The following is a 20,964-nucleotide window of genomic DNA, read 5'->3' as shown; positions in this document are numbered from 1 at the left end:
TAAAACGATCAAGAAATATAACTTAGACTAGACACCTTTTATTGTGATTTAGTACACACAGAGTGTATACAAAACGAAGTTTCGTTTAATACAGCTTTCCAGACGGTAAATTAATATTTTCATTCCACAAAGTGCAGCAGTGGTCAAATATAAACAGTGTGTTAGAAAAAAAACTTGGTGCAAAAAACACATTGATGGTGCAAATATACAGTATTTTTAATTGGTGTTATCGGTGTGATGCAGAGTCTATGACACAATTTAGAGTTTTTCCATGTATTTATGTCTTTAAATAAACCAACACATGCAAAACACACATGCACGTGTAATAAAAATTTACAACACAAATAGATGCATTGTTTTATTTTATTTTGTAACTTTATGTGAACCATTTATCTGAGCACAATATTCCAATAGCTGTACAAAATTTTAACTTATGTTGTACATTTACCCAGACTATACATTCCCATTATTATTATTATTATTTTGATAATTTGTAAGCCTTTGCATCCTGTTTCTGTTTTGACTTGTAATTAGCGTTCTGTGTTGTCCCACTAAACAATGTTTATTTTATTTCTTCACATGAATGCTGCTTAAAGGTAATGAAAACACCCAAACCTGATATATCATTTCATAAACTATATTACATTTTCTATTATACCAAGATTGCTGTTACATTTAAGATAAAGCCAGAACAAACCAAAGTTTCTGCAGCTCCTTCGGGGTTCCTGCAAGCTTTTCTGACTAGTTTCCATATTTTTCTGTGATGAAAAATGTTTGCATTTGGTTTAAATCCAAAACCTGGTTACAAGTCAACTTTAATCCCTAACATTTATGTTTTGTTTTTTTTTGCTGCTGTTGTTATTTTTTTATATATTTATTTTTTTAATTTAGATTTTGCTAAATATATTCACAGCTATTAAGTAAAACCAATAGTTTACCATTAATTCCAAATGCAAGTAATTTATCCAGATATTTAAAAAAACTGAAATAGGATTTTCTTTATAAATTTTTTGAGAAAGCATCTTACAGATACAAATACAAAGAAAAACAAGGAACAGAACACAGTATGCCAGGGATATATGCTTCTGCAGAAAACACACTGGTACAAAAAGAAACAAATAAAAAAAAACAAAAAACAAAAAAAAACAAAGCAGATGTTACAGATATGACAAGTTAGAAACATTAAATAATCTATAAAATTCATATTTCCTTACAGCTGTTTTCTTTGTACTCTTGCAAATAGTAGATACATATAGATCAATATCCTGAACCAAAACTTCAAAAAGGGTGAAGATTATAAAAATGTATATTGGTGAATATGAAATGTACCAAATATAACAATTAGATTGTCAGTCTTCTGCTTGCATCGGTATTCTTTTCATGAAAATCAAAAAAATAACATGCTCGAACCATATGAAAAGTTTGGTTTCAACATCATTATGAAGTTATTACCTTCTTCGTAATGGGAATCTTAATGCTTTGATTCATTTCGCAGTTGTTCTCTTTTGTTCCAGCCAGTAGGGGGCGCTGTTTTCTGGTTGCACCTAAATACTGGGGGGCGCGTCTGTAGAGGAAAGCGGGTTTCAATTTCAAACCTAACTAATCCGGAGGGCGAGCTAGCGTTTATACAAACTAGTCAATATACCTTGCTAATTTGTAGAAATTTATTGAAAATAGAAGCACAGCCTTTGTCGTTCGGCCGCGGTTTGTTTTCGTAGCTCTTCATTCAAAGAAGAAGAGGGGGCGAACCGCTCGCTGCGTCTTCGCTCCAATTTTTCCGCGCTTGGTTTGTTTATTTGGATGTCGGCTCGACGCTTGGATTAGTTTTTTGTTGTAGAAGGTGGCAGCAAGGGATTTTAGGCTAAAAAATATATATTTGTTGTAACACATCTCTTACATTGAATCTGAATCATGCCGAGGACCAACAGGCAAAAGGAATACAAACCTGGAGACCTGGTGTTTGCTAAAATGAAGGGATATCCACACTGGCCTGCAAGGGTAAGCTCCCGCCGTTTGCATATTTAGCTCCCAGCATCCAGTCTGCTGCTAACTTCAGTCTTTCTGACCGTGTTGCTGCTTTGGTACCTTCTTGTTCACCCAGGAGAGGCCTAACGTAGGCAGCTAACATGTGTTAGCTTAGCATCTCCGTTTTTTTTGTTTTTTTTTAAAGCCAACGTAACGAAAAGAGCCAATAGTTTGCTATTACGCATTTCTTTAAGACGCACCAGCACGTAATAAATCCAGTCATTAAACACAGGTGCTGTCGCTGGCTTCTTTTTATTGACCCCTCCGGTGTTCCCGTGTCCCCTGAGGCCTGTTGATGCTAGCTGGAAGTTGAAGCTTTTCGCGGACTCTTAACGGTCGATAACCGCTGACCGTTTGTGAAAGTTAGCCAACACCACAACCCATGTTACAGCAACGCACATACCAATGTTTTATCATTAAATACATTTTAATGTTTATCCTTACACATGTATATGTAACTCTGTAACTAATTATGGTTATTTTATGTTTTACTGTACGTCCACCTGTTTACCTGACCTCACATGTCGCCACTGCACTGCTTTTTTATGTTAAAATGACTGAAAACTTACTTTTCTGCCACATAATGTCCTTAGTTTATCATTTTATTTTCCGATTGGATTTTGTTTTATCAGTTTTATCTATCCTAACAAAGTTAACACTGTTTAATATAAAAAAGAACCGGGAATATTATAAAAGTTGCCAACCTAAAATACCCTCAATGTTAGATAAATGAATGAAGATGTCATCTAAGAGGTTAAAAGCAGGTTATGCGTTATTATTTCTGAAGAGCTTAGAGAAGGAGAAATGACATATATACAGTGATGTTGGAAGAAACAAAATCATATTTATGTATTTGTTTTTTTTTTTTTTTACTTTCCCAAGAGAGAAAAATCAAATATGACGCCTGATTCCATAATATGCTTATTTTCTTAAACTGTAATTAGGCTTTTTAAATAGTTTGGTGTTTTGGTGGGCCTTTCTTTGTAATAAATGTCACGGTTATTTAAGAAACAGTTCTGAAGCTATATGTCTTTATTCACCTCTTAACTCCTTAATGGTGCATATAGACATATGTGATGGATCAGGCAATGAGAAGGATGGACCAATCTTTGCATTTATAAATAATCACCAAATGAAATCTATATTTAAAACATAGATTACTACCAAAAAGGGCAAATATTTATAATCAAACAACTAGCAAAACATTGTAATCCCTTAAAAGTGTTGCCAAAGTAAAGACCTAGAAAGAAAAAAATGCTCAATATTAGAAGAAACGGTAAGAAGGAACTATGACTCTGGGCAGTGTCGTTTCCCTCCCTTTCCTCAGCCTTATCAGCTTCATGTCAACAGAATTTGGGTCCTGCCCCAACTACCATCTCGCAGCGTTCCTATCTGGTGAATGCCAGAAGCCCGTCTGGCAGAGACAATAGTCGCCATGCCTGTCTGTCATGACGGCAGTGTTTTTTTGTCTCTTTATTTCGCTGTGCCCTTTTGGAAGACTTACTGCCAGCAGAGAGGCAAACCCAAATGATGCATGATCAGCAACTTAATATTTTTTTTATTATGGTTAACTGAGACTCAATGTTATGTATCAGTTATTATTATTATTATTTTTTTTTTAATTATTTAATTTTACTATAGATGATTGCATGTTATAGATTTGTTTTATTTAAATGTTCTGAGAAATCATCCTTTCCCTATTTTCTTTTGTTTTTAAGGTAGTGTTTTATTATTGTTTTAATATTAGATGGATTCTTTTCATTTACCTGTATCACCTAATTAGGATTTTCTCTTGTGTTGTACAGATCGACGAGTTACCAGAAGGAGCCGTCAAATCGCCCTCAAACAAATATCAAGTGTTCTTTTTTGGAACACATGAGACGTAAGTATTTTGTGTCTATGCCTATAAATGTTTCGCTTTTGCAGGAAGCATGTCATTAAATCCTCAAACTTTGGAATAAATCAAATCAGCATTGAACATAATTTGGAGAGCCTTTTGGTTGATATCACAGCAAATTGTTCAATGGTGGCAGGGCTTTCCTCGGAGCCAAGGATCTCTTCCCATATGAGGAGTGCAAGGAGAAGTTTGGAAAACCAAATAAGAGGAAAGGCTTTGCTGAGGGACTCTGGGAAATCGAGAACAACCCCACTGTCACTCATGAAGGATACGAGGTTGGTAGTCTTCATGAATGAAACAGGCCTAATAAATTCTTAAATTGTGTATTTGCCCTGAATTTGAGAAGGTAAATGAGATGATTTTTGGTGGAGTGAGTATTTCTGGGATATGCACTAGAAATTAGATTCTTATTTTTAAGAACAATTCCTCTTGTTTATTGGCATTTGTAGAAACTGCTCAAATCAAGAGAAAATACATTTATTCCAAAGGGAAAAAATGGCTTACTTATACTATACACGCAGCAAAAACTATATATAATCTTTGCTGTGGTATATTTTTCAGTAACGCTATTCCTCACTCTCTGAGGTCTATGTTGGCAGCAAACCCAGAGCACAAGACTTTAAAACTAGTAAAATCTTACCTTACTGGTATTGCATTCACTACATTTAACACAGTGTGTTCCTTATGTCACACAGCCCATAAAACCTGTGCGAACTTGTTTTATTCTGTTGTGTTTATAAAGTAACATCTCAAACTTGGTTATTGTCTGTGACCTTGATCAATGAAACAAAGGTAAACATTTGTTTTGTTTAAGCTCAAATTCTGTTTGAAAGCATATTTTATTTATTGATTTGTATTTTTTTTTCTTTTCTTTTTTTAGTCTGCAAAGAAGGACAACTCATCAGAAGCTGCTGAAGACACAGGCAGCTCGGAGAAAGCCAATGCCGAGGGCAGCAGCGACGAAGATGAAGGGACCCTGGTTATCGACGAGAAGAACGAGAAGGGGGGGACTAAGCGAAAAGCAGAGGAGTCCACAGAGGTGAGCTTCAGGCTGTCTGAACGGACACCTCCACTGCTAGATTCCTGCAAGGCTCTCCTCACCCTTCGTTGCACTTTTGACAGGACTCTCCCAAACGGCCAAAGGATACAGAGGCAGAGGGGGACAAATCCAACACCGATGCCAAGCTGAATGATGTGGATAAAACTAAGGCCACAGCACCTTCCTCACAGAGTGAGTCGAAACCAGAAGGCCAGGAGAACGCTCCACCAGAGGCCCAGCTAACAGCGGAAAAGGTAAAAACCTGCTCAACAACATGCTGATTATCATTAATCAGATAAAACAAAAAAGACATGTGATCTTTAAAATTAGAAGCACACAGATATTAGAGAGTAGCATCAACATCTACTCATTGAACAGATCATTCAGCTATTATAATAGGACACAAAATACAGGTCTGATATTAATGTGCAACTTTTTAACAATATGAAATCACCTTAGTTTACCTTTAGAGAATTACTAGGATTAGTTTGCTTCTCCGTTAACTTGGAAGCTTCTGATAGCAACGTCACAAATGAACATGGTGTTTATGGATGTCTAAGGTCTGTCTGCATTTAGAAAGTCCGCACAGACAGATTATGTGTTTGCTACAAAAAGCAGATCTTCAAATGAACTTCTTATTAGTGTTTTCCTTTCTTTTTTTTTTTTTTTTTATGCAAAAGGAAACTTAATGAAAAAGTTTGTAATACAAATATAATTTTGGTAATCGTGACACAAAAAAGAAAACTTTGAGCGGAATTTATTTTAGTCAGTAAAAAAAAAAAAAGAAAATGAATAACTCATCTTTTTATCTAGTGTATAAATATCTGGTTTGAACTACTGCACCGCTGTTCAACATCAAACATCTCATATTTATTATCAGTTTGTTTCAATGTACACAACAGAAAAGGTATTAGAGTTCATTTGTGTATCCATTTTCTTTTTCTAATATACCCCTAGCTATTTTTTTTATTTTAAGACTAAGAAATTCACAATTTTCTTTAAACTTGTTTAGTTAAAGGTATCTTTATGTTAAAGCATAGATGAGTATTAGGTTGAAAATGTGTTCAAATAAAAAGAACCCGCACAAAATCACAAACTACATTAGTGAAAACAGGCCATTAGCCCTATTGAAGACATGGGTGGTAATATTTTTAAAGCAATAATGTAAGAAATCTTTTTGGATCCATTGTATCATTTTATGATGTTGTAGTTTTCAGAATGTTAAGCTAAAAGCTCTGCCCTGATGATTTCTTTTCTTTTCTCCCTGCAGCCTGTGACAGACAGCGCTTAACATCTACTCAAAAGAAAACCAACAGCCCTCAATGCTTTTCTCTGGAATTCAGGCATCGACAGAAATACTAGTAGGATGCCGTATTTCAGCGGTTTAATTAATGAGCAAGCTACGTGAGAAAACAAACAAAAAAAACAAAACATGTTTGTATTAAGAGACAAACAAATTTCCATTTGTCAATTTTGGGATGTTCTATATCCCAGAAACAAAAACAAATCTAACATTCGTTGATCGGTCTTCAAACAATTGAGCTGAGTGTTTTTAAGCTCTTGTGCAAACAGGATTTGGATGTTTATATATTTTTTATTTCCAAGTGCAATTACATAATTACAAAGACTGAATAATAGGTGTCAAAAACTTTTGTTTTCAGTTTGAGGGAATAAATAAACTTAATATATACTGCATTTATCACAAAAGAAGATCTAAATCCCAAACATGTCTTTGAGAACTACTCCCAAATAATGGGTTTTAAAACATAATGTACAGAATAATGGAACACATTTTCACACAAAACGCTCAGCTTTAGTTTATAACCATTTCACCCCCATTTGTATCAACCCGCTTCTCAGCCTGACTAGGCCCTTTATTCAGTCATTGAATGCATGGTAAGTTGCACTTTCAGTCCAATTGTTTGCTCTTGTTATTAGCAACACCAGTTTTGTTGCTCTGGTGTGAATGCTTCACTGTAGAGCAACAAATTGTGTAGCTAATCTCTAAATTTTCTCATACGTGGACCTCTTGGTTTTCAAAGACATCGATCCTGCAAATTGTGTTTAATTACCGACTGCAAAGGAAGGCCTTGTAACTGTCCAAGCTGATGGTAGAAAGCAGAAAGACATTCCTGAGTGTTGTCTCAGCTTGACCTTGAAATGTTAAGGTGGAGCGGTACAGATAGCTGCAAGGGTGGAAGAGTTTCTTACCACATCTGGATGAAACCCATCAACTCAAAACACAATCTCTGGTTACATTTGCCCAAACATGTCACTGATATTCGTTGCATTGATATTTTTTTTCTCCTAAGTGATCAAGGTGTGTCCATCACAGTTTGTTGAATTTGTAAAAAAAGATTTTTTTTTTTTTTTTTTGCCCAATCTTGTAACTGGAATACAAGTCATTTTACTTCAGTGGTCTTATTGTTTTCACTGTGATATAAAGTTGTGGATGTGATTGTTCTTTCATTGTTTCGGTGTTTTTTCAACCGTATAGCGGTGTTAGCTTCAAGTTTATCAAGTCATCGAAAAAAAGGGAAATTCCTCAAAAGAAAAAAAAATGATGATGAAACCTTTCCTCCACTTGATTTCAGAATACATTTGTTTTCAAGCGTCATGTTTTCCTTTTGTTTTTGTTTCTTTGCTTTTTGTTTTCTTTTAGATGCTGACATTCATCTTAAGCTGCTGCTTAGTTTGCCATTGTAGTTGCAAGTCAATTTAATAAACATGTTGATTACCAAATATGAACGCTGCTCTCGTCGTTCTTTTCAGGATACATGGGAGTTAAGTCAGTTATTAGACAAACCAACAGGTATATCAATTTTTCCTTTACTTCTCTGCTAGTCCCCCTCCCTCCAACTATTGAAATGATTGTCATTCGTCTTGACTGAAATATTAAAAAGGACAGTCACCTCTTAAACCTTTCTTATCTTGGGTCTATTTTAGATACTAAAGTAACTTAACATGTCTGTTTGTATCTTATATTTCTGTTGAGCACAGCTCCTCCCAAATGGATTTGCTTGTTTGTTGAGCTATTCTATAAGGTGTGTATTAAGCTGACTACCTTGCATTTGTCATCAGGTTGAGTAAACCCTTTTTTTTTTTTTTACACAACACTGTTAAACCATATATTTATTTCTACTGTTAGAGAAATGAAAAAACATTTCACAATTTAGGATGGTCAGGAACTAGCCTTTTTTTTTTTTTTTTTTTCCCTCAGTCCTGAGTCAGTTTTTTGCTGTTTCCCTGATTTGAACAGTCATTCGCCATATGTCGAGACCAAAGATTGAATTTTAGCACAGAGTTCTCAGGTGTACAAAGACTTTCAAAGGTCCACATGCCCATATTAAACTGCTAGGTTTTGTGATGTATTTAATAGTACTAACTTAAAAGTACTGCCTGGTTTAATTTGGTTTCCAGCCATTACAGTGACCCTGAAATAAGGTTAAGCTGATAACTTAATACTTTGTATCTAAAGCTATGGTTGGCAGAAAGGTTACAATCATCATACAGAACTTGTACATGGGAATTGAGATAACTACAAAGAAATGAAAACGAAAATGGACGGTGTAATACACATTTGTATATTATATGGCTCATAGAGCATTTTCAATTAACAAGTAAAAAAAAATGCTAGACTAATGTTGGAAAATTTAGATTCCTCTTATTTTATATATTATTTTATCCTATTTACTCACTATAAAAGTTTTCACTGAGTCTGTTTCACCTGCAAGGCCACACCATCCTCTGCGTTTGTAGACCAGCTATAGCTTCTTACCATAACAAACCTTTCTCAAGGTTTATTCATAACATGTTACTGTTAACCAAAGCGTCTGTAAATTGTTTTAACTGACTACTTTCAGTTGTTGTAAGTAAGGGGGAATGAACGCTGCTCAGGCAGAACAGAACTGAATGCTGTGCCATAAGAGCTGTTCTCTCTTTGCAAAGATATATGATTAATAAAATGCCACCAATCTCTGTTTATCTAACTACGGTGAATAGTTGATTACTTTTTTCCCACTACAATTTGTCGTTATCGGCCAGATTCTCCTGGACTGATTTTTTTCCGAGGACTGTGATTGTCAGAAGTGTCAGGTACCACCTGGAGGAAGCAGTCTTCCAGCATCAATACCCCGTTTAGCAGGTGAAGGGAGTGAGGACTTCTGGCATCGAGGTCCCTGGAGGTCAGCAGGAGGATCAAAATTAACCATTCTTTTTGAGACGGTGAGATGAATCTTTTGTCGGCACAGTTTAAATTAAATTTCAAAAACTAAATTACAAAACAACAGGTTAACAGATTTAAAGATCAGAAAGTAAATGCTGTAAAATTAGCTCAAACATGGTCCTCTTCTTCTCCATAAAAATAATCAAATTAATAAATGTGATCTATTTAGCAAACTAAACAAAACAAACAAAATTAAAGATTAATAGGTTAATCATTTCAAAAGCACTAAAATTAGTATAATACTAAAGAATATACATACACAATAAAAGATAACTTTTCCTTTGGAGACACAAAAAGCAATTCAGTTTTGTTTTTTTTCAATCTGTGGACCAAAAGACCCTCACATAGGAACGTGAGGCCCTCTCTAAGCACTGAGAGGAAGGTTGTAGGTGCCACCAGAAGGTACTTAATTTTATCGAGACGTCTGTAATCTAGAGTGGGATCCCCCCAGTTATCCAGGTCGGCACCAGAGGAATGGTGTGTATATGGGGCAGAGTAGCAGTTCTTAAGCACTAGGATAAAGGCAAGATCCTAGGGAATTGTCAACTCTCCAGGGAGAAATTTTAGATTTTATGCTAAGAAAATCACTATTTCTGTTTTCCTCAAGGAGGTTCTTTTTAATTTTCAATACAAAAAATGTTGAAGATAAGATAAATCAATATGAGGAGAAGTTAGAGGCTTAAAACTAAGGTAAGGTAAGAAGATTTGCAGATTTTGAACATTTTCAGTTAAGCTGACAACAACACAGGAATTGCTGAATTTTCGGGTCAGAACTGAATAATTATGATCTACCTTTAAATTTTCCCTGCATTCTCCATTTTTCAACAATGAGCAGTGTTTAAACATGGAATAATTATTTAATGCCAGTTGTTTCTATGTGATCTGGACTATGAGTCTGTAATAAATACATCTGTCCTTCAATAGACGGGTGGATTGATACAAATAAAATCTAAAGAACCAAAGATACAAAAAAGCTCCTGTCAAAATATAAACGTAAACCTGTAAATTGATGCTCAGCAACTTCTATCTTGGTTTCCTAGAGCAGGGATTCCCAAACTTTACCATGCCAAGGCCCCCCTACACCAGCACATTTTCAGCTGAGGCCCCCCCTCATATGAAACATGCGTAAACACTCATGTGTATGCTACAGTGACAGAATAAACAAATGTGTGAACAAACCATCTAAATTAAAACACACTTATTTTGTAAAGCTGAAGTTAGACTTTTATTTTATTAACCTTTAATTGATCAATTTATTGAATAACATATAACAATAACATAGACCCACCACGTTAATTTTAATAACCTTTTTGTTTTTTTGTTTTTTAAATGAGGCTCTTTATACCTTGCAAAAACAGAACAGGGTGGGGAAACTCTTGTCTTACATACAGCCAGAAAATATTATTTGTAAGCTTTATGTGAAGGATTTTAATTATGCAGTTATACCCAGACAGGAATATTTTAATAATTTTCATTCAATAAAATTATTTTATGTATTACTTTTTTCCCCTCCATCTTCTGGCGGCCCCCACTTTGAAAACCAGGGTCCTAGAGGACAGTCAGTACAGACAGTTGCGCATGTGTGGAGTCTTGAAAAGACACTCCTGTCCAGCAGGTGGCGCTAAAACTAAACAGCGACCTTAGTTCTGCTGCTACATGTGACATTGACATCAACAGAGGGTAAGCTACATATAACAGTCTCACTTTCATTAAAGAACCTACATGATTATAAAAACAAAAAACAAAAGCTGTAGCTCTAGTTTCACGATATGTTTAACGAAAAAAAGTGCAATTAACTACGAGCTAATTTCAGCGGCAGCTAACTGCTAAAATTCCCCTAGCTTGTGTGTCTCTGAATTGTTGGCAAGGAGGATAGCTTTTATTTCTTTCCTGCAGCACCATGAGGCTGACCGCTCTCCTGTCGATGGCAGCCCGGGTTGTGGTGCCCAAAGATTATCGTTACGGCACCAACAGGCCGTGGACGGAGGCTGCTAAGAGGCGGAATCCCCCGGGGAAGAGGAGGAGGAAGGTGTTCGTGGAGCCGCTGGAAGCAGAGGACTGGACAGTCCTGAAGGGAGACATGGTGAGAACCAGACCCAGGATCATTCATCAAGTCTTTATGGGCACATTTTATCCACTGGGCTGATTTCCCCAGCGTTTTATTTGAGAACAAAACATGTGAACGTAAACAAGCATATTAAAATCTACCTCCATCTCTTAATACTAAACTCTAGCTCTATCCAGATTTTTGGGGACTAAAGATTAAATATTCATTTTCTTTACTAAAACGGATATAAAACAAAAACCCTGATTCCCTGATTTTATCTGACAGTAATATAACCCCATTAAAATGTCCAGCATTCATTTGCAGGAAACATTTGGGGTGACCTCAGACAGTTAATTTAAATAAGAAAACATATCTTCTAGTTGCTGACCTTAAATCCTCTCCCACACACAATCAAGGGACTTCTAGAAACTTAACTCTTTTTTTTTAATTGCATCTCACTTGGATTACATTAGATCCCTCTATTTACATCTTAAAGAATAAAGGCTGTTTTTGTAAACGTATAAAGGCAGTTGCTGCAAACAGTGACACAACCACCTAGTTAGGGTTAGTTTTACAATTTTTTCCACATGTTGACTTGTTAACTTTCTTTTTCAAATTGCATGGACTTGTTATTTCGAATTTGTGTTTTTATTTATTTACAAAGGAAAAAAAATCTATCTAATCAAGAAATATGTAAGGGAGGAAAATCATTTAAAAAGCTTAGTAGATTCAAAAGCTGTGTTAGTTTCGACCAAAACTCTTTTACCTTTACTTTCCTAAAGTAAAAGAGATGGACGGCTATCATAGAACAGCCTGCTGATTCCACCTGGAGGAATACTTTTTTTTTACACACTTGGTTTATCAATATATCATTGAAATTGTGAATATTACGTTGTTTTGTCTTTACAGGTTGAGATTCTTGCTGGGAAGGAGAAAGGGAAGCAGGGGAAGGTGACCCAAGTCTTCAGACACAGAAACTGGGTCATCTTGGAAGGGTTGAACACGGTAAGACATCAATTTCATTTTTTTTTTTAACAAGACTAGGTTTGGCCTAAAAAAGGGGAAATTAGCAATTTAGCCTTAAGAGTGAGGCTGATTTAATTATCCATCCCTCTTATTTTCCATTTAGATATTTTTAAACAAGCAACCAAACAGTTACTCGCTTTAATTTTATTCTGTTTCTTTTCTCAATTCTTTATTTTTATAGACAACTGTGACTTGCGTTAACCCCTATTAGAATCCAGTGCGCCTTATTATTAAAGTCTTTCAATACGTATTGCTGTTGATAATTTGGAAGATATGCTGCATGTTTTATTGAAACGTTTTCCTCTACAGAAAGTTCTTGAAATTAATCAAACTTTATTTGGAAAACAAAAATTATTTTTTGACCCAGCGATCCTCCTCAATTCCACTAGATGGAGCCAGATATCTATTGGGGTAAATGCCTCTATTTTTCTCACTGCAGCATTTCAGGTTCATTGGGAAAAGCAGAGATTACCGTGGAACCTACATCGCCAGCGAGGCTCCTTTGCTCATCAATGATGTCGCACTGATTGACCCATCAGACAGGTAGAATAAACACAACAAGACAACAACTTATCTTGAGGTCAGAGATTTTCCAGGCATGTAACAACCACAATAAAGGTGTTACTTAGATAATGAATCAAAACATAGCATTCAATGTAAGGAAAAACTATTTACCCATTATAATTCAATTCGGTTTATTTATATAGCAACAATTCACAACACCTATCATCTCAAGGCACTTAGCAGAGACAATTCAGTCAGATTGGTCAAAAGTTTCTGTTAATGTAACCCAGTTGATTGCATCCAGTGATTGACTTGCAGTATATGGTCCTCCTGCGTGAGATTGCGGCAACGATTTTCTCTTGCATTTTGCCATTGACTCTTCAGCAACCCCTCACACCATGCATGCAGGGTCAGTGGCGAGGGTAAAACTCCCTTTTAACAGGAAGAAACCTTGCAGAACCAAGCTCTGCATAACCGGCAAACGGTTTCAAAGAAATAGAAGCAGACTTATACCCCTTTCCTACGGGTCAAAGAACCTGTTCAAATCGGCTTTTAGTGGCAGTGGGAAGAGCTCAATGACCCGTGTCTACTCGGCAAGCGAAGCATTGTAAAATCGACTCGACCCTGTCCGGCATGCTGTGGGAACACCAGACCCAGGTTGACCTGCTAAATTACATGATATCATTGAGCTCAATGTATGGACACACCGCAGCTGTCGCATCTGATCTGATATCTAATAAGCCAAAAAAAACTCTCTTCCCATTCGATAAACATGCCGCAGCAATGTAAGAGGGATTTGGACAGACAAATTATACAAAACAATAAAGCACAATGACTACACCCCGGCTGCATGTTGCTCTCCATTGTTTACTTTCCTGATTTCTGTCACACTGCTAACATCATCAATGCTAACCCAGTGTGATGATGTCACCAGACACAAAACTGTTGGAGGACAGAGTCCATGCAGCTTGCCAGCTAGGGATTAGACTAAGCCTTTGCCAATAGGAAGGGAGCCAAATGCCGATTGTTAGGTTGCCCCATGTCTGAAAGAACTCGGGTTAACCCGCTGATATCAGTGTGGAAGAAACGTATACAGAAAGAAGCGGAAACAAAAGGTAACTGTTAACTAGCTCCACAGGTGGCCCTGTCTAGGAAACACACTGCCAGGCAGATAAGCTCCAAGCTTTACTTGTCAGAGGATGAAAGAGAGCAAATACAGTTAGTTGCAGAAAAAGAAACAGGACTGCACTGAAAAACAGGCCAAGCTTCGCCAAACCGGAACAGACCAGATGAAGCTACTTTGAGAAAAAGCAGAGAGAGCATGAAGTTATGAGTGGAACAAACACTGCAGAATGGGAGAATAGATATGGAATGAAGTAGAAAAAGAAAGGTCTCTATGTCATACAGCAGCATAAAGATAGAAAATAGCTGAGGATAACTATTTTGGATGAGGTATAAGAAAGGTAGAGCCACAGTAGGGCCAAGGAGAAACTACTGTCTTGACTGAAGTTCTCCCACAATGGATCGAGGGGCTGTTTACGCTCTTCCTCCACCTAATTCTCTACTTACCTAGAGACTAAGCAATCATCACTCTGTTTTTAACTATAAGTTTTATCAAAAAGGAAAGTTTTAGGTCTACCCTTAAAATTAGACAGGGTGTCTTCCTCATGGACTAAAACTGGTAGTTGGTTCCACAGGAGAGGAGCCTGATAACTAAAAGATCTGCCTCCCATTCTACGTTTAGAAATTCTAGAAACCACTAGTAAACCTTTAGATTGAGAGTGATCTTTTAGGAACATAAGGAACAACCATTTCTCTGATATGAAATTGGGCTTAGTTATTTAGGGCTTCAAGTACCTCAGTCCCATACCAATGATTATTGGTATGGGACTGAAAGAAACTCACTGTTTAGAAAATTAAAATGTTGCATGCAAAAAGACTCATAGCTAACTCTTATAAATAACCAAAAAAGGGAAAAATATGCACCAGTAACATGTTAACAAAAAATTAAATAGGTCTCTCTGAATCCATCTAATATTGTGTTACTCAGCAGCTTTTAAAGCAATGTAGCAGATCTTTTCGGTCCATATCAGTTGATGTTCTTTGATCGTTCACTTTTCAGGAAGCCCACTCAGGTGGAGTGGAAGTACACAGAAGAGGGCGAGAGGGTGAGAGTTTCCACCAGGACGGGCCGAATCATCCCTAAACCTGTGGTGGAACGGAGAGACGGCATTGTGCCTCAGCAGTGGAAAGGTGAAACATGAGTTCAGTTTAAACTGGGGGGGTCAGTTTATTTCAGGTTACAGCATTCAAAACCAGCTGGTTTATCTCTTACACCCACAGAAAGATTTGGTTCTTGTTTTTTTTTTGTTTTTTTTTTCTGAAATCAGGTCCATAAAGGCTGTAAACAATGGTCAAATAGCCTTTTATGGTGTCATTTCTGCTAATTTAATAGTTTTTCTGAACTGATCAAATTGGCTTGTGTGTCTGTAGAGTTGTATTGCTTTTTGATTGAAAGAAAGTCTAAATAGTCTTTGTTTCATATGTTTGCCATGTTGGCAGAATCCCCTGTGTGTTTTCAGTGTTAGTCAGGGTCCTGCTTCTGCACACATGATCGAAAAGGATTGCATCTCTGCATGCCTTTTAAGTTCTGCAGAGCAGGAGTAGTTCATCCCACAAAATCCTTTGAGGTTTGCAATGGTTTGGAAAGAAGGAAGGTTCTGAGGAGAGCACTGATACCCACTTATCTCCTACTTTCTGTTTCCACGCAGATGGACCCAAAGACACTAGTCCTGAAGACACTCTTGAAAAAACCTACGTTCCAACTCTGAAAACTCTGGAAGAGGAGGTCATGGAGAAACTGGGTATTCAGGAAGACAGGAGGCACCAGAAGTCCTATTGGTACTGAACATAACTGTCAGACTTCTACCTCCTCATTCTGTTCGGTTCTTAGCGGCGCGCTGAGCATATTCTGCCAGGAGTCTATTTCTTGGTCGGATTACATCATTAATGGAAGACACCTTAAGGAGGCCAAACGGACTTAAAATTTGTGTTTCTGCATTTAAAACATTTGTGAACGTTGTATCTGTGCAACATGTTTTTCCTGAATTATTCTAGGTTGTTTTTTTTTTTTTTCACCATAATATGGATTGTTTTCTGGCCTGTGTTTTATTGCCATTCAGTAAAAAGATGTATTAAATATCAAAGTGGAAAACTTTTATTGTGAAAAGCATATTTTTAGCGAGAAACCCCGCAGTTCTATGCCTTCACAAAAAAATACAGTGATTTTTCTTAGCTTAGTGTAGCAATTTTTAGCTTTAAATTTTGAGCGTGTCAAATCTAATGCCAAATTTAGCAGCTTAGGAAATTAAAATTATCTTGGATTATCTTTTAATCACCCATGACCCCTGAGTTTTAATCATCCTTTCTCAAACCATAGTCAATCTGCCCTCCATTAAGCATTAATATTTAAACTCAAAAAATGTTGATGCTTTAAAGCGAATCACATTAACCAAGCCCACACATTGCGTTATAAAGTGTTAAAATGGCAGCTTAACAATTTAAAGCTTTTGTATATCTTATAACAGATGGCAGTGAGGATTAAGATGTTCTCATAGCCAAGAAAGCAGCAGAACAGCAATAACTGTTGGTTTACTTCAGGCTTCATCTAGTGAGTCTGTGACTTTAGGAAAAAAATGAGATTATTAGTGGTATTGGCAACTTTAGGAATGGAAATGGGTGCTGCCTGTTTTGGATCGGGCTTAAGGCAAAAATGGGCTTATTTTATTTTACCAATGCCCAGACAGACCAGCGTATAGCTCTCCAACACTTCAAGCATCAGACAAATGAGTCTGTCTTTCCAAAATGTCTGGGAAACCTTAAGGAGACATGGAAACAGTCTGGGAGGAGAAGACTATACAGACGGCATAGTTTTAACATAGTCCTCGCTCACCTCGTTTGACTCCTTTCTGGCACCACTGGTTGCACCTGTGGTGTGTTAAAGTTTGCAGGTATGACTTAATCTACAGATTTATTACCAGCTATGGAAAATAAGTTGGAGGAAAAATCATTTAGAAACTAAACCAGGCTGCAGAGAAAAGGATTGGCATCAGCGGAGCTGTTGTTCATTGTCATCCCTTAAAAACTTTCAGATACCAGATGATCGCTGTTCCCAATTATTGCAATTAATATAACATTTTTAATTTATGGTTCAGGAGCAAAAAAATATTTCAGGCTACCTTTATTTTATTTCCCCTTTAAATTTAATATCTATCCTGTTCTTTCAAACCTTTCTTCTGCAAATGTAATTATCCAGTCTGGGATTAATAAACTACATCTAATCTATTCTATCAGACTCGGTATAAGCTGCAGAAATAAACTGTTTATTTGCAGCAGAACTACTAATCAGATGATCTAATGTTGAAGTTGAAGGGAACTGGTAGGGGGAATTAATTTGGGTTTTCCGTTGTAAAAGGAGCAAAATACATGTCTACATGCCAAATCATTCAGAATTAATTAGACTTTTTTTATTCCTATACATGGTTATGCTCTCATCCTCAGGGGTGTAGTTAGATGGGGGACAAGGGGTGACCACAGTCACCCTTAGCCAATCATTGGCCAGATGATGACATATGTAATACTGTGGAATGTTCAAAGTAATATTACAATTTAATTTCTTGTCAACAAAAAATGGACAAGAAGAATATCGTTATTCACATTAATATACTAACATTTAAGAAAATAAATACATTTCAGAACTAGATTTTGTATTTTATGTGGTAGAGAGAAAATGATGCATCTCTACGAGTCATCTATCGGTCTTCAGTGTTATCAGAGATAACTAAATCTGTTTAATGTTAGTATTAGTATATATAAATATATATCATGTCTTATCATTATCTCCCTTTTATCTCCTTTTTCTTTCATCTCTTCCTCCTTTCTTTTCTGTTTTTCCTCTTCTGTTCTACTTACATTACATTGTCCATATAATCTGTAAAACTCCCTGCATAATTATAATAAAGCTGCTCCCCTTGTAAAAGTAAGATCTGTTGGGCTCTTTTTGGCATCAAGACAATTATTCTTATTGCCATATTGTCAGACAGGACACTGTTAAAAAAATAAATTAATTTAAAAAAGTATATGTAAATATTGATATTATGCAGAACAATTATTGATAACATTTGGTGGACATTTTTTCTCAGAAATGTAGGTTAGAAATGACAATGGACCTGTCCACCCCTCACTGCATATTGGTTTCTGTCTGGCCACCCCTATAAAAATGTGACAATACATACAATGTGAAGAAAAGATAGAATTTTGTGGTTCTAACATAAAAGTTGGAAAATGGTTGTTAACACTTAATTTTACATGCAGCTTTTTAAAGGCACCCATTAAGGTTAAGGCCTCTTGATATTAATTCTAAATAGAAAATGTGTGTTGCTTCTTCACTTTCACTTTGCTTTCATTTTTAAAGCATGCATCGTTCCCTCATCCCTTACATCTCATTTAGACCTTTGGAATAAAAAACATTTTCACTACAAGCTCATAAAAAACCAACATTCTCACTTTTACGGACTATTGGCATAAATATCTACCTTAATATGTATGAATAAAATAACCAGTTCATTAAATGTGATTTATGGATTTGTATGTAACATATGGAAGGAGCAGCCTATGAAGGTTTCTTTTTCCATCTGGTCAACCACATGTATTGATTTACCATGAAACCAAGTCATTTTTATGCCAGATCTTCAGCTGGTAAAGTAACTATAGCTTCATTCATCGACAGACAAAACCAACAAGTAGCAGATCATAAATTTATGATGATATTTCACAGTGGATCTTTATACCCTCATTTCTGGTGGGTAGGTTCAGAAAGCTTTTGGTTTGGCCTGTGGTGGGATGTGTGCTGCACATTTTCCCAGACTCGCCCCTCCTGAACCAGTTTACCTCTGCGTCCATGAGGGAATGAAAGTTGCCAGTCAGCGGAAACAGGATTTTTTTTTTTTTTTTTTTTTGAGGTTTTGACTTTATGGGAGGAAAAATAAGCTTAAGAGTTGTCATCTCTTCTGTCATTGTATGGTTTTGAGTCTGCAGCTAGGTGAGGTGCAGTGGAGAATTGATGCATGACTTCATTTGTCTCGTTTTCTATGTTTCCATTTGCTCACAGAAAGTGCTGATTTTAGCCTTAAGTTGTCCATCTCATAATTTCTGCCTTGTGGGTAAATTGACAGCAGTTCTGGTAATCTAGTTAAAATGAAACCACTTGCATGACTCAAGCAGAATCGGGGATGCATAGAGAATAAACTGGAGGCTCTGCTGCTGCTAAGCTGAGTCATGTTTGCTCCTCAACCACAAACATTAATGAGAGCCACCTGGATGGGACTCCTACTTGTAAAACAGCAGACTTTTCAAAGGTAAAGCTGTTTATAAGAATATGTTAAAATTGAAACAGAAAACATGGTGAACAGTTTGCATATAAAATACTGTTTTAAAAACCCATGGACTTCCAGAACATCTGAAGACAGTTTCAAACTAAATCTAAGTGCTGCTCTGGACTCGGAGCATGATCTAAAGCTGCAGCTTCAGTGTAATGATACAGTCTGATTATAGGCTGGATGTTTGAAGGCTGCTGGAAAAAGTAACTTTAGCCTCTATGCTGCTCTGAACCATTGCCTGCCTACATGTTTAACTGTGTTTGGGCAAATTTAGTCAGCTGCAAGGGGATATTTGTATATGTCTGTAATCTATTGTGGTTTAAATTACAAAACAAACTTTCTTTTGAGCTCTAATTCCTTCAAATAGCATCAATTTTCCAGACCAGTGTTGTGGTTGACAGTGACTTTCCCAAAATAATAACCTTTTAGCAGCTATTAATCATAATTTTCATAAAGCCAACATTCCTGTATTAGAAATATTTTTCTCTATTTTTCTGATCTTGTGTTCCAATCTTAAAAGTTGTTTTTATTATTATTCATTACTATTTCAGTGTGTAATGAACAGAGAGAAACACTTCAAAACCAAGGCTTATGTTTGTGTTTCATTAATTTACATAAAGTTTTCCTTAGTGAGCTGATTTACTGAAATAAATTCACTTTTAATTCCAATTTATCGAATGGCTCTGTCTATGGCTTCAAGAAAAAGCAAGAACATCTTTAAGTAAAAAGTATTGCTTTATAATATAGACAATCATTTCTTTTGCAAGCAAGGATTTTCCATTATTACAATTTAGAGTATGAAGAAATAATTTTGATTTTTGTAGAGATTTCTTGACTCCACATAAGCATTTATAAGTCTCCAATTTCATAAATCTATTAAAGCCTCATCAAAGCCTCAATATTGAATTGAATTTAGGAACCTTTGGAAAAAGAAAACATCTGTCATCGGATCTTGGATCTCTGACTATTTTTCTTTGCTCAGTTTCTCTTCATCATGCAACCTCAAAGGTAATCTTATAGCTCAGCTGCAGTTCTGCTCACAGATTCTCTTTAAGGCTTAGGTTTAGTGAATGGCGGTTTTACCCTCCATAACTGTGACTTTTTTGTGATGGGACTATGTGCATGTTTGGTTAATCCTCTCAGTATCCAACAAAGCTGCATTCAACTGCATGGATTTTGGGTCTTTTCTTACTTTTTCTTTTTTTTTATATTCACATAAAGAGGTTACATTTCTCTTTGATATCTGTATAGAAGGAATTCCAACAATGAGTATGGTTTTATTCTACTGCTTGTAGAGTCAATCTATAGAGTTAATTGTCATCTGAGTCAATGTGATAGCTGGTCCAAGTCAAAGCAACTTAAACTTAGTCTTTTACTGACTTTTTGTTTACACATAGTGTATACAAAACTAAATTTAATGTAGCTTTCATGACATTTCCATTTCTTAAAGTGCAGCAGTGATCAAATGTAAACAGTGTGGAAGAAAAAACATAATGCAAAACAACACATTGATATGGAAGTTCAGAGCAGTAAATATGGAGTATCTTTGGTTTGGTGTTGTCAGTTTGATGCAGAGCCTGTGACATGATTTAGAGTTTTCTCAACAGTTCAGCTGTCTGATGCCTCCTACCAGAGGGCAGCAGGGAGAACAATCCATGATGGGGTGTCAGAGGTCATTTAAATTGTTAATGTTACGGGTTCAGGACACACAGCGCTGTAATGAAATGTCTTTAATTGAGGGAAAAGGAGCCCCGATGACCTTCT

At 36.2% G+C, this 20,964-nt stretch overlaps 2 protein-coding genes across 2 annotated transcripts; both read left to right on the top strand.

Moving 5' to 3' along the window:
- Positions 1-1,551: 1,551 nt before the first annotated feature.
- hdgf (hepatoma-derived growth factor) lies at positions 1,552-7,703 on the top strand. The gene is made up of 6 exons (XM_015402438.1): positions 1,552-1,998; positions 3,831-3,907; positions 4,059-4,197; positions 4,803-4,961; positions 5,045-5,215; positions 6,232-7,703. Exons 1-6 carry the CDS (start codon positions 1,912-1,914, stop codon positions 6,250-6,252), a joined length of 654 nt encoding a protein of 217 aa, XP_015257924.1. The 5' UTR covers positions 1,552-1,911; the 3' UTR covers positions 6,253-7,703.
- Positions 7,704-10,813: 3,110 nt separating this feature from the next.
- mrpl24 (mitochondrial ribosomal protein L24) lies at positions 10,814-15,994 on the top strand. Its single transcript, XM_015402432.1, has 6 exons — positions 10,814-10,866; positions 11,083-11,269; positions 12,143-12,238; positions 12,699-12,802; positions 14,886-15,016; positions 15,535-15,994. Exons 2-6 carry the CDS (start codon positions 11,087-11,089, stop codon positions 15,669-15,671), a joined length of 651 nt encoding a protein of 216 aa, XP_015257918.1. The 5' UTR covers positions 10,814-10,866; positions 11,083-11,086; the 3' UTR covers positions 15,672-15,994.
- The last annotated feature ends 4,970 nt before the right edge of the window (positions 15,995-20,964 follow it).

Source organism: Cyprinodon variegatus, unplaced genomic scaffold (genome assembly GCF_000732505.1).
Source record: "Cyprinodon variegatus isolate N-32 unplaced genomic scaffold, C_variegatus-1.0 Scaffold1348, whole genome shotgun sequence".
Classification (NCBI taxonomy): domain Eukaryota; kingdom Metazoa; phylum Chordata; class Actinopteri; order Cyprinodontiformes; family Cyprinodontidae; genus Cyprinodon; species Cyprinodon variegatus.
This window is presented reverse-complemented; position numbering and strand designations above follow the sequence as displayed.

Bases quoted from the DNA above. Each gene is read 5' to 3' on its own strand.
- hdgf (XM_015402438.1), top strand. From the start codon at position 1,912: ATGCCGAGGACCAACAGGCAAAAGGAATACAAACCTGGAGACCTGGTG. The intron at 4,198-4,802 runs GTTGGTAGTCTT...TTCTTTTTTTAG, and splicing joins TCACTCATGAAGGATACGAG to TCTGCAAAGAAGGACAACTC. The intron at 4,962-5,044 runs GTGAGCTTCAGG...CACTTTTGACAG, and splicing joins AAGCAGAGGAGTCCACAGAG to GACTCTCCCAAACGGCCAAA.
- mrpl24 (XM_015402432.1), top strand. From the start codon at position 11,087: ATGAGGCTGACCGCTCTCCTGTCGATGGCAGCCCGGGTTGTGGTGCCC. The intron at 12,239-12,698 runs GTAAGACATCAA...TTCTCACTGCAG, and splicing joins TCTTGGAAGGGTTGAACACG to CATTTCAGGTTCATTGGGAA. The intron at 15,017-15,534 runs GTGAAACATGAG...GTTTCCACGCAG, and splicing joins TGTGCCTCAGCAGTGGAAAG to ATGGACCCAAAGACACTAGT.